Source organism: Theobroma cacao, chromosome 4 (assembly GCF_000208745.1).
Source record: "Theobroma cacao cultivar B97-61/B2 chromosome 4, Criollo_cocoa_genome_V2, whole genome shotgun sequence".
NCBI classification, from domain to species: domain Eukaryota; kingdom Viridiplantae; phylum Streptophyta; class Magnoliopsida; order Malvales; family Malvaceae; genus Theobroma; species Theobroma cacao.
The window spans coordinates 25,137,769-25,151,021 of NC_030853.1; the positions used below are offsets into that span (position 1 = coordinate 25,137,769).

The following is a 13,253-nucleotide window of genomic DNA, read 5'->3' on the forward strand; positions in this document are numbered from 1 at the left end:
TCATCTAGTATGCAACCAAACTGAGGAACAAGATGTCCCACCACTCACATGTTCTTTCAACTTCCAACACAGTTATGTAGGAAAGGTAGGCTAACTACAATAACTAAAAAATCTTCTTCTACAGTTTCCTCCACAGTCAGGAACCTTCACTCCTGAACAAGTAAATACTCAACCAGGACATAGAAAGACATAATGAGCAACCTCTACTTTGTGGACTAATAACTTATTAACCATTACCAGCTTATCAAAGCAAAATATTTTTAATAACAGATAAGAATTCAAGCAGATATATTATGTTGCATTTGACTCTGGTCTTATATTCCATAAGAAACAGCTCTCTCATACAAACCCTAGCTTTCTATGAGTAAAACATATGATTTATAATCGTATGAGCATGAGTGCATGCATGTTATGTCTATGTGTATTTTGGGTCTGGGCATCTCTTGTGTGCACAAAACAATTAAGACAATTTCCTATAGTCAAATTGAATTTCCAAATTTTGACAGTGGTGAAAATAGGTGAAGCATTTATGTGAGGAAGACACTCAGATGAGTAAGGCAAACATCATATCCAACCACATAACCACCTGCAGCAGAAAGCTGGGCAGCAAAAGGGCACAGGATCTGCCACATTGTTTCCTCATGGTCTTCCATTCAACCAATTGATAGAGAAGTAAAAGTTTGTTCATGGCAAAAGCAATGTTAAACAAACTGTATGTAGCAATAATACCACTATTTATATTCAAGAAAATACTGGTATAATTTGGCATAGCCATCATATATCATATTTTCTGTAGCTTAAGAAGTACAAGACACAAAATATAATCAAGAATCATGATAAGTAAGCATAAAACAAAATGCTCTAATTTAATGAGCACAAAATGCAAAAAGAATCACTTCCCTTTCGTTTTTGGGGGTATAAAAATTGCTTTTTTAAGTTATACCATGAAGCAACATATGCACATTCACTCAAGTCCAACATGATGAGTCTTTACGAATAAAGCATAGATCCATGTGCAGCCAACTGAAATTAAAGCCATTCTGCATTCAACCATCAATCAATAAAAGTCTTTCCAAGTCCATTCTGATAATTACTCCTTCAGTTTGATCATGAAATTAGATACTCAATTAATAAAATGCTAGGTCTCATTAAATACTGGAGTAGTTGTATCAGGTCACAGGGGAAAAGGGAACTCTGTCAACATGGCCTGTGGGACTACCTGAGATGCAGGCATGGCTGCTTGTGAATTTTAATGAATTTCCAAGCAGGTCTGAGAATAGAAACCAAGGGGGGATGAAAGGCTAAGAAATAAAAAAAAAATACAAATCAAATTAAAAGACAGCTATGGTAACCTTTTTCCTGCCACAGGTATGAAAGACAGTATAGATCGGATCTACGTGATGGCAATTATCATGTTAGTTCTGACAGTTTTGCACCAACATAGTACAAGCTATCACATAAACTCTCCTGTACAATACAATTTCCCCATTCAAGTAAACATAATCAGGAGAGGCAAACTGGAAGTCCAACCCTGTTGACATCAAGACAGAAAAAGCATACATCATTTCCCTTACCCAAGCATTTAACTGTCACAATTCCAGTTCAAACTAGTACCTGCAACATGGACCACAGATGAAAGATATGAGACTACATATCTAGTACAGTCACAGTAGAGCTACAAACCTCACTTACCAATGCACTGCATTCTTGACATAGAATAGGAAGTGAACACAGAGTGGCACAACAAGATGGGATGGTCAAGTTGTCTCCTTTTAGTAGCAATGCAACATCACTAGTGATGATGAAGGCATTTTGTTCATATTGTCAAAGCTGAGGATGGGATTCATAATGGTAGCAGAGGTAAAGCTTGTTGTGGTGACAGTGGTTGATTTGGATGACAAACTGCTCTACATACTTCGGTGGCTGAAAAAGCACCTCTTTTACAAACTGGGTTACCTGTAAATTACATGTGAGCTCTAGCAACACCCATGAGAGGGCAATAAGCATGGTTCTCATATTCCAATAAGAGCCCCACCATCAACATCATCATCTTTTAGCCTCACCCAAAAAGCTGGTCAAATGAGAATTTCAAGCTATGCATCCATCCTCCCAGTTAACACATTCTTCACTTTTGTCTTCACCATGCCATTATCTACAATGCATCATGCTCACACGTGAATAATGGCATGGAAAACCTCAAGAACCACCACTGGGCCCTTCAACAAAGCCACAAGCCTTAAATAATAACTATTACGCAGAAGAGACCAATGGAGGAGAAAGATGAAGAGCTTCTCTAGCGGTTTTATCTATAACATGCAGAAGAAAGGGAGTCATTCATTTTCTATAACAACCTAGCTCTTCCATCTCCTTCACAATTGTCCGTAATGTAACTCTAATCTCTTCTGAATCCTTATGAGATTGATCACCTGCGAGAAACAAATGAACTTTGTCCTTCACTATCACCCAACTACACCCAGGGCTCTTCTTTATTCCTTTTGATTTCTTGTCCATTCTTACTTGGTCTCCATCTTTCTTCTTTCCCAGGATAGAATATAAATTGGACAAAACAACATAAGGAGTTGCATTATCTGGGTCCAATTTTGTAAGCTGCTGAGCTGCAAGCTTTGCCAGATCAAGACGGAGGTGAGTTCTGCTTGCACCCAGGAGAGCTCCCCAAACTCCAGTATGGGGCTCAGAAGGCATTGAATAAATTAAATCAACTGCTTCATCAAACAATCCAGCTCGGCCAAGGAGATCAACCATGCATGCATAGTGATCAGGCGTCGGTTCTATATTATATAAGGATTTCATGGATTTAAAGTATTCCCATCCTACTTTAACAAGTCCAACATGGGTGCAGGCAGACAAAACAGCAAGAAAGGTTATCTGATTTGGCTCCTGGCCTTCACTCTGCATTTTCCTAAATAATTTAAGAGCTTCTTCACCAAATCCATTTTGAGCAAAGCCAGTAATCATTGAATTAAAAGAAACAATATTTGGTTCTTTAATACTCATAAAGACCTGACAGGCATCAGATACATTTCCACATTTTAAATACATCGAGACAAGTGAATTTTGAATTGACAGATCAAATTCCAGATGCACCTTTATTGCTTGTCCATGGATCTGCTGCCCTTGGGTTAGTATTGCCAAATTGGCTGAAGCACTCAATAAACTGCTCAAAGTAAGAGAATTTGGCTTTACTGATTTCTGAAGCATCTCAGTAAACCAGCAAAAAGCCTCTTCGTACATCTCATTACTCACAAACCCTGAAATTACTGCAGTCCAAGCAACATTGTCTTTTTCAGGCATCATCCTAAATAACTCAACAGATTTTTCAGTTTGTCCTTTGCTAGAAAACCCCATAATCATGGTAGTCCAGGAAACTACATCCCTTTTAGGCATCTTCTCAAAAAGATCATAAGCTTCCTCAACTTCATTCTCTTGAACATATCCCGTGATCAAAGAATTCCAAGAAACCAAATCTTTCTTCCTCATCATATTAAATACCAAATTAGCAGCATAAATACAACCAAATCTACAATACATAGTAATAATAGAATTCCCTAAAAAAACATCAAATTCAAATCCAAACTGCAAAACCAGCCCATGCATTTGAATTCCTTCTCTATATCTATCAAAATTTCCACAAGCTTCAACCATAATACTCAACGTAGTAGAATTAACCAAAACTCCACTTTCCTTTCTCATACTCGAAAATAAACCAAAACCATCAATTAAATTTCCCATTTTCATGTACCCATTGATCATTGTTGTCCAAGTAACCACATTTCTCTCCACCATCTTATCAAACAACTTTCTAGCTTCCGCAAGTCTCCCACTTTTGCAATACCCATCAACCATTAAGCTCCAAGAAACAACATCCCTCTCAACCATGCCTTCGGAAACGCCAACCGCCTCATCTAATCTCCCAACTTTCAAATACCCATTAATCAATACATTTGAACAAACCGGTTCCCGCCATTTTGCAGGGGTATTTTCGTAAATTTCCATAGCCTTGTCAAACCTTCCCTTATTAACAAACCCCGTGATCATCGCGGCATAACTCACAGCATTCCGCTCGGACATGTTGCAGAAAAGCTTATAGGCTTCATCTACCATACAACCGTTCTTATTATAAGCCGTAATCATCGCATTATACGAAGAAGTTGTTCTTTCCGGCATTTCATCGAATACTTCACGGGCTTTTGAAATTTTCCCATTATCCGCATACGCTGTCAACATGGCAGTCCAAGACACGGTGCTTTTGAAAGGCATGCGGTAGAAGATTGACTCGGCTGCTTCGATATTACCATTTCTACCATTTTGAGTGATCTGGGTATTGCAGTAAACAAGGAATTTGGAAGCTTTGTTGCGGGTTTTCGCGGAGTCAATGAAGGAGCTGCTCTTTGTTGCTGTGTGGAGTGAAAATGTTGTAGTTTTGAGAGGAAAAAAGAAGCGGTTATAGAAAATTGAAGAAGTTGGTTTTGTTTGCATTTGCATCGTCAAGAAACAGAGTCCATGATTTACCATGATATGATAGGCCTGGCTCTTAAATTTGTTCAAGCAAGGAAAAGTTGAAACATGAACACCTCATTTTTATTCCCTCCCCACAACAATATTTTTTGAAAATTAATTATCTATAACTAATATCATACTAAACTAATAACATTATTTTATTTATTTATTTATACAATTAGATTACAATTACTCAAATCTATAAATTCCAATTTTCCATCATTGAAATTGTTCATATATATAAACAATTAACATGCAGAGAATAAAATAAATGAATTTTAACTTAATTCCTGCATTTCTCCTTTTTGTTTTTAAAATATAAAAAAACACAACGGTTAAATTGATTAAATTATTAGTTTGTAATTCAATTTCATGATCGGCAAACAAATGAAATGAGCCAACCTATCAAATTGAGATCAATCCTAAAATGTAATTGAATTATAAACCATTTAATAGTCTTTTTAAATTAATTTAAAATCCTTTAAAATTATCAATTATATTCAATTAAGATCAATCATAAATCATAATGGAATTATAAATCACTTATTAATCTTTAAAATTAATCTAAAATTATTAAAAACCATCAAATGTAAACTGATTTGTGATGATTATTTAATTATAATTTGTTTATATATGTGCAATGGCTTTACTCATTTTTTGCTTTGGTCACAAGTTTTAATTTTTATTTTTATAATTGGGAGAAGGAAGATTTGAACTTTATTTTTTAAATAAAAAATCATACATCAATTAATAAATCAAATGTTCGAATGTTGGTTTGGCCACAATTTTGGTAACAAAAAGTTTCCAAAAGAAGGAAGGCAGTAAAACTACTAGTTTGCCGTGCAACGACCCAAGCAAGCCAATTTCTACATTAGGAAAAAAAAGCCAATTGAGTGTTTTACCAATTTTTTTTTATCTCTTACTATTGATTTTCACCGTTTATTATTTATTTGCCATCTAAAAGGCCATTCTACTTCTCATGCAGAGTTTATCTTTGATTTCATGTCGGCTTCTAATAGTTTAAGGGTTTTTCCCCCTCATCCCTCAGTGCGTCAATAACAACAGGTAATCCCTATTTCTTTTTTTCTAGTTTTTTTTCACTTTCCTTTAATTTAATTAATTAAATATGTTAGTACTGTGCACTACATGAAGAAAGCGTAGGCAAATATCTCAGAGAATTGGGCTTTGCTTGATTTGTTAGAGGCAGGGCTTAGCTTAATTCAGCCATTGTCACTTTGGTATGTGCTTGAATGCTCATTGGTTATGTCTATACTTGCATGAACTCTCTTTTTCTTGTAATAGTAGGAACCATCCCTTGTTGAACTATTCTAGCTTTCCATGATCTCTATATGGTTCTGGTCTTTGCTCTCTTAAATGCTTTAATTTTTTCATTTTTCCTATTATACATTCCTTGCATTTTTGACTCATTCTACCATACAACTAAAATGACTATTCTATTCAATTCTAAACATCAATGTCAAAGGCTAAATAAAGTCTTTAATCTCCCATATCTTTTAATTTTGTTAAGATTTCAATGTCAGATGACTATTAGTTGTGAGACTTATAGCTAATTCTTTGTTTGTCATGCTTTAATCTTGTTTAATCTTCTTGGAATTCTTCAATGGTTGCCGGTCACAGCAGGCTTCTTGGGACTTACCTGATTAGTATTATTAATATCTATAGTTTTTGTTTTATTAATAGTTACAGTTTTCCTTTCTAAAATATATAGTTTTTGCTCCTGGTTAACCCAATGTAAGAGTGTACCATTATTAATTAATGGAAATTTTGACAGGATGGGACTCAGAGGAAGAGATAATAGCTTTTCTGATATTGCGAAGAGGGTCACTGCTACTTCGCCTTCAATGAATAAGAAGCATGTGGTTGTTCAAAGAGAAGAAGAGCTTCCTAGACCAATATCAGGTTGTTCTCAAACTGTATCCATTGGATCACAAATTCAAAGAATGGGTCCTATCTGTACAGCCAGGAAGAAGGTTGTTTCTCTTTCTCCTCAGTTGTCAATAGAAGAAGATGTTGATTTTGTCAAACAACTTGGTAAGGAAAGATTCTCATCTGCTGCTGATGACTCCATGTGGTTGTCTTCAGGTTGTATATCCCCTTCATCATTTTTCGAAGAGCATGAATCGTCGAGTCCCTTTCATCTTGTAGCTGATGAATGCTTAGTTTCATGGCTCTCAACATTAGCAGATTCATATGTTTCTTTGAGTAAAGGAGCCTCTCTTTCTATCAGCTCTAAGACAAAACCTGAAGAAGATAAATCTCTTGCTCTTGCTAAAGTAGTATCAGGAAAAATAGCTAGGGAAGGTTTGGAGGATGAAGGGGAGATTACTTGGCAATTGCACCCACGAGGAAATTATGGAACCGGTCCTCCTGCAGAAAGTGCTGAAAGAATCAAGTCTTCTTGTGGGCAATGCAGTGATGAATCCTCTAGTGATGGCAATTGTTTGACATCTCACAGCACCAATCTCGACTCTTCTTCTCAGGTATCAGATACGGACACAACAAGTTTCATGGCCTCTATATTGAATCTTGATGAGGATGGCTTCCATTGGATATCAAATACAGAGTTGGAGTTGGATTATTTCCAGTCATGTTTCCCTAGTCCATCTAGCACAAGCTTTTGGGATTCTGAAGCTAAATCTAGCACCTCTACTACCATTAACAGGAAAGATGAAATAACAGAACCTAATCTGTCCTTAGAGCAGACTTCTGAAGCAGAAAATGTGGAAGATTTCAGTGCTGATGAGCCACTTTTCTGGCCATTTGATAGGAAAATTGATTGGAATTCTGAGGAAACGTGGGAGTACTTCTCCATGTCTCCTCGGAAGGAAATAATAAAGGTTACAACTTCTGAGGGGACCTCTCCTAGATCCATCGACTCTGAGCTCAACAATAGGAATGTGTATCCTCCAAACAGGTGTAGGAGAAAATTGGCATTAAAGTCAGGGTCAACAGCATCAAAAATATTAGAACTGAATCGAGGAAACAAAGGCTGCGACAGCAGCAGCAGCGGAAGAGTCAAAAGGGGAAACGCGATGCCATCAAGGTTGAGAGAATCAACCAATGACTCTGCAAAAATAGTACCCTTAGACATTGACAATCAAATTCTGCCACTAAAAGTTGGAGAAGTTCCCACCACAAAATCAATTTTAACAGGCAGAAACTTTTGGGAGGATGAGTTTTCTTCAAATGAAGAACTTTCAATTGAGGCAGTACTAGGCCTTGGCGAGTTTGATGGGCACGAGGGCATTGATTCAGAATTCAATGAAGGTGTTTTCTTCCTTGACGAGGCTCTATGAGTATTTGCACACTATTAGTTTTCTGATAAAAAGATGTAGGAATCAAGCCATATCTAGATTCCAGGGAAAAGACATTCACTAGAGTTTCCACTTCTTAGGAACATTTATGTCAGCATACAGATTTTATTTTTCTACATTAGATAAAGCTGCATAATGAAGCAGACGCACAAAAATTTTAGATGGAACATAATGTCAAATTAACGGTATATCAGCGTTTCTCATGTTATTGAAACATGGACTCAAATATTAGGCAAGAATAGTTTTGCTTCCATTTATTCTTCAACCTGGAAACAGAATCTTCACAGCTTGGTTTCTGGTTTTGCACAAATCTTCAACTCTGTGCCAGCACTTATAAAGTCCCAAATCCAATTTGCAATTCCAACGTTGAACAATTGGTTCAGTAGAAAGTTATATTCTCTGCTTTATTATATGAACTAGAATTTCCTCTGTCATCGAACTGTCACATTTAAAACATATTCTCCAGATGTAAAGGTGCACCCTGTATATTTATTTAGGTAGCATGTCTATCCCAGCTGCCTTTCATAACTTTGTACGACCAATAATCCCCAATTGCTATCAACAATTCATCATTGTTTATGTATATAAAAACACACACGCTCTAATCATATGAAGTGAACCTGTGCACACATTCTGCTAATTAAATTTCCGAACCTTGTCAATCTTTGTACTTTAGGCCATAAGATCTCTCTTATGTCATTCCATCATTCATTAACCTGACATGGATAATAAAGTGTGTTTATTGTCAACAATCAAAATGTTGGGAGATGCATCTGAGTATTTAGCTAATTAGTTGATTCATTATCTCTCTGTCTAAAAAGTAATATTCGAATCCTCTCTCTCAATTATAAAAAAAAAAAAAACCAAAATGTTGGGAGACAAAAATGACTATTGTGCCCATCAATTGTATGATCGAAAGAAGCATGTCGACCACACAAGGATAAAAGGAGGAGAAGATATCAAAGAAAACCAAAGAGAAAAGTTACTGAAGCTAGTCCTCCCGTGACAAGTATTGGAAGAGTTCCACAGCCAGAGCTCTTATGGATCTAAAGCAAGGTGCACTACGTTATTTCCTCCCTTTTATTTTCTTCATTTTTTTTTTGTGTTTCTTCTAAAATGAGTTATTAAATTCCATGGATTGTGAACTTAATTTGTTCAACTATTTTTTAATTAAAATTGAATGACACCAGCTTAAAGAAATGCTATTGGTTTTTTTTTTTTTGACACTTTTATTGTTGAGGTTTATGATTATGGCTCCTTTACACTTAATCTTTCGATTAAAATAACTTTATTTTTTATTGCAAAATAATGTTTCCACTCTGTTTTGTTGGTAAATACTAAAATTATACTAGTACCCTTCTATATCAAAAAAGGAAAATTGTAGTCAGCCCTTTATAATGAAAAATATAGAGGAGGTCCTTCCACCTCCAAGGCTTGGATACTTTTCTCTTTTTACTCCTTAAAATCTTGACTACTTAATCATTCCCTATCCTTTGTCATGGTATTCGCTATTCCAGTCGCTATGGAATAGCATATAAAAGTTTTAAGATCAAAATGTCTTTATTTATTTTAAAAAATTACAATTAAAAATCTAAATGTGATTATAAGGCTAAATCTAGATCTCCCTGACCAGATCCGATCAAGAAAACACTAGATCTGGTGCTTAGTGGCCAAATCCGACCACATCTCTAAGTAGTCAACTAGAGGAGAAGAAAAGAATTTAGTATAAAAAGCTTAAGTTTTCAATTATATATTACCAAAAATTAATATTTTAAATTTAAAAATTAATTAAAGTTATTAATATTTTAGTCATAATAATGTTTAAATTTTAAATAAAATATTAATATTCAAATTATAAATTAATTATTAATATTTTAAATAAATTATAAATTATTAATATTAAAAATATAAAATAAAAATCAGATATTGTAATAAAAGATATTTTTATCTCTTTATCACTTATTCTTTTGTTATTTCAAAATTATTTGTATTAATCAAATATTGAAATAAGTCATAATAGCAAATCTTACCTGATTTGATTGCATAAATCAAATTAAATAATAATTATTTTATTCTATTCCTACTTTATTTATTTTTATAAAATAATTATTCAATGAACCAATGAATAATAATTATTCATTTGACAATCAATCTTGTGTAGATTGAATGAATATGAATAGCTTTTGTTGGTCACTCTTCTGAGACTTTCATTACATTCTTGTTTTACACTAATGCTGTATCTTTTTCCCTTTTACAATTTACTTGTTGGGTTCAATTTACCATTCAATGGAGAAGACATTTTCCAAGAGTTTCGAAGCATGGCAGATACCCCTATGAAGATGATCCTCAGAACCGAGGCCCTTCGAAAGGTATCTCATTTTACTTCCATTGTGATGTTTAGGCATTCGCTCAACAAAAGGACCAATATTGTGTGTTGCAGTATATTTATGAGACAAGTGCTTATCCCAAAGAGCACGAGCAACTAAAGGAATTAAGAGAGACCACTGTGGAGAAGTATCAAAAGAGGTACTAGTACTGTTTTATATTTCAAAGAAAAGGCCATTTTGATTTTGAAGGAGCTATCCTAGAAACAAATGAGATGATTTCCAGGTAGGAACCATTTTCAGAATACTTGGTTGATTTTTTTTGCAGGAGCTTCATGAGTACGCCTGTTGATGAAGCACAGTTCCTCTCTATGCTTGTAAAGATCATGAATGCCAAGAAAACCATGGAAATTGGAGTTTTCACAGGTTATTCCCTTCTTACTACTGCCCTGGCATTGCCTCAGGATGGCAAGGTAAGTCATTTATGCCTATTAATTGACTGTTACTATTTAACTTTTGCAGCTGACTTGTCTTCCTTTCTGGCAGATATTAGCAATTGATCGTGATAAAGAAGCTTATGAGTTTGGATTACCGTATATTAAGAAAGCTGGAATAGAGCACAAGATTAACTTCGTTGCATCAGATGCCATTTCAGCTCTAAATGACCTTGTTAACAGCGTAAGTCTACCGTCGCACTCCGCCACATATAGCAAATCATCAGATGGGTACATCCAAGTTTTAATTTGACCAAGTTTTGCATGTAAGATCCTATAACTTAAACGATCCTCCATATATACATTATTGTAGGGTGAAGAAGGGACATTCGATTTCATATTTGTAGACGCTTTGAAGAGCGAATACCTGAAATATCATGAGCTGACGATGAAATTTGTCAAGATCGGAGGAGTTATAGCTTATGATAACACTTTATGGAGTGGATCGGTTGCACAAGCTGAGGACCAAGTGGAGATGCCAGGTATTAGATCATTTAGAAAATTCGTGATCGAATTCAATAGCTTTATCGCGGCTGATCCTCGAGTTGAATCATCTCTCCTTTCAATTGGTGATGGCGTCACTCTTTGCAGGCGTCTCTATTAGCGAACTGCTCAATCTCTTCCAAGAGTTAAGGATTGTTTTGTTGCCTGATGAGTCTGAGTAATCTTTGACATATTATAGCATGTATGACTTTAATCTAGCTGGTACATGCATGTGCTCTTATAGCCGTGGTGGTGTTTGCTTATACAGCCATGGTTTCTATGTAAGGTGTAAGTGGGGGGGGGGGGGATTTGTTATGCTGTATGGTCGTTTATTTCTGGGTTATGTTTGGTCGGGCTGTTGAGCCTGCTTCTTGTATTTAGCAGACCCATGGTCTGGGTCCTCGTCCTCTCATCATAGGGTTATCATTACTAGGGCTTGCCAAGTTTCTGTTGTCATACTTTGGTGATTTTTAATAAGTTCATCTTATCCAGTTCATTTTAATATTATTTATCACAAAATTATTAATTATTTTATATTTAAATTTTAATTATTTTTAAAAAAATTATACATCAATTAATAAATCAAATATTCGAGTGTCATTTTTATTTTTTTAAAAAGTTAACTTAACAGGTATATAGTGTTTATATTTATATGTTTTCTAAAATCTTCTTTATTCGTATTTGAGATTAAAATATTTTATTTATATTTTTTAAAATGTTTTATGAGACACATATACTATATTATTTATTTTTTAAAATACATATATAATGGTAAATTATATAACAAAAAATAATAATCTCTCATCTCATAGAAAATCAAATCTTTTTATTTCGAAATATGACTCAAAACTTTAATAATAAAATATCAAATTTTAACCTAAAATAAAACATGAATCACATTCCGCACTTTCCTGTTGTTTTCCTACTATTTAAGGTCCACCAAACTCCTTCCATTGGCCAACGACTTTCACGTGTCACAAACGTGCTGTAAAGTCAAGTCAATGATAGTCCAAGTCAAATGTAATGATAACATGTGTCATCCACGTGGACCAGACTCGCCAAAATTTTTTCTAATTGAGGTGGCCTGAAACGACAGCCAACCTACCTACTGGATTAGCTTAGAATTTCTCATTTTTCTTTTTTTTATGCTTAAAAAATTAATTTAAAATTATGATTCCACTACATAAAATTTTAAAAAATAATATTTAAAAATTTTAAATAAAATTTTAATTTTTTATTATATTCAATAAGTATACATGTATTTATTAAATAAATTATTATAATTATTGATTGTTTAATTATAATTTATTTTTTATATTTATAAAATATTCACGTGACATTAATATAAATAATAAAAAATTTTATATAATTATATTATTATGTTATATCAATATATCACGTTATTATTTATGATGACATATCAACATATTACGTCAATATCATATAATATTTTTATTAATAATTTAAATTTATTAAATTTAAAATAAAAATATAAAAATTTAATTAAATATATTAAATTATATAAAATTTTTAAATAATTAATAAATTTTTATGTATTATTAAAATTTGTTGTGCTTTTTTATTGAAAATAGAATAAAAAAAAAAGCAACCATAGCACGTCATGTAATAAAGACTAATAATGGAGGTCGGTTGACAAAATGAATTCATTATAATCTTTTTAAAAAGTTGTCAAGTTGATTTTGACATAGGACGGAGAAGTGTATTCTAATAAGATTCCTTCCACTAAGTGCATTTTTTGTATTATAAAAAGTGTTAATGCATTAATAATAGAATCACGTATTGTAAATTTATTAATGTAATAATATAAAATTGTACATTTTAGTATTCTATAAAAAAAAAAAACAAATTGAATTTTCGTTCTCTTCTCCAAGTTCTACTATCCAACTTCCATGTGGATTAAAAAAAAAAAGAACATGCGAATTTATTTTCTTTCTTCGAAGTATTAAGTACGGGGCTTTAGATATATTAAAATTTGATAATGAAGTAATATATTAATTAAAAATATATATTAAATTTATCACAAAATCTAAATGATTTAGTAAAATAATTTAAGTTTCCATAAAAGGAAATCCACCTGC

At 33.6% G+C, this 13,253-nt stretch overlaps 3 protein-coding genes across 5 annotated transcripts; 2 read left to right on the forward strand and 1 right to left on the reverse strand.

Annotated features, from left to right (window-relative positions):
- On the reverse strand, nt 1,025-4,596 carry LOC18602543 (pentatricopeptide repeat-containing protein At1g53600, mitochondrial). 2 transcript variants are annotated; one of them, XM_018118771.1, is made up of 2 exons: nt 1,693-4,596; nt 1,025-1,531 (listed from the first exon to the last, which is right to left on the reverse strand). In XM_018118771.1, exon 1 carries the CDS (start codon nt 4,531-4,533, stop codon nt 2,335-2,337), a length of 2,199 nt encoding a protein of 732 aa, XP_017974260.1. In that variant the 5' UTR covers nt 4,534-4,596; the 3' UTR covers nt 1,025-1,531; nt 1,693-2,334. The 2 variants fall into 2 exon arrangements, with proteins under 2 accessions (XP_017974260.1, XP_017974259.1); XM_018118770.1 differs by having other exon boundaries at nt 1,025-1,614.
- LOC18602544 lies at nt 6,312-7,835 on the forward strand. The gene has a single exon (XM_018119084.1). It carries the CDS (start codon nt 6,312-6,314, stop codon nt 7,833-7,835), a length of 1,524 nt encoding a protein of 507 aa, XP_017974573.1.
- LOC18602545 (flavonoid 3',5'-methyltransferase) lies at nt 8,825-11,652 on the forward strand. 2 transcript variants are annotated; one of them, XM_007033998.2, is made up of 7 exons: nt 8,825-8,909; nt 10,149-10,222; nt 10,294-10,379; nt 10,506-10,650; nt 10,724-10,855; nt 10,985-11,153; nt 11,263-11,652. In XM_007033998.2, exons 1-7 carry the CDS (start codon nt 8,894-8,896, stop codon nt 11,334-11,336), a joined length of 696 nt encoding a protein of 231 aa, XP_007034060.2. In that variant the 5' UTR covers nt 8,825-8,893; the 3' UTR covers nt 11,337-11,652. The 2 variants fall into 2 exon arrangements, with proteins under 2 accessions (XP_007034060.2, XP_017974179.1); XM_018118690.1 differs by having other exon boundaries at nt 10,985-11,652.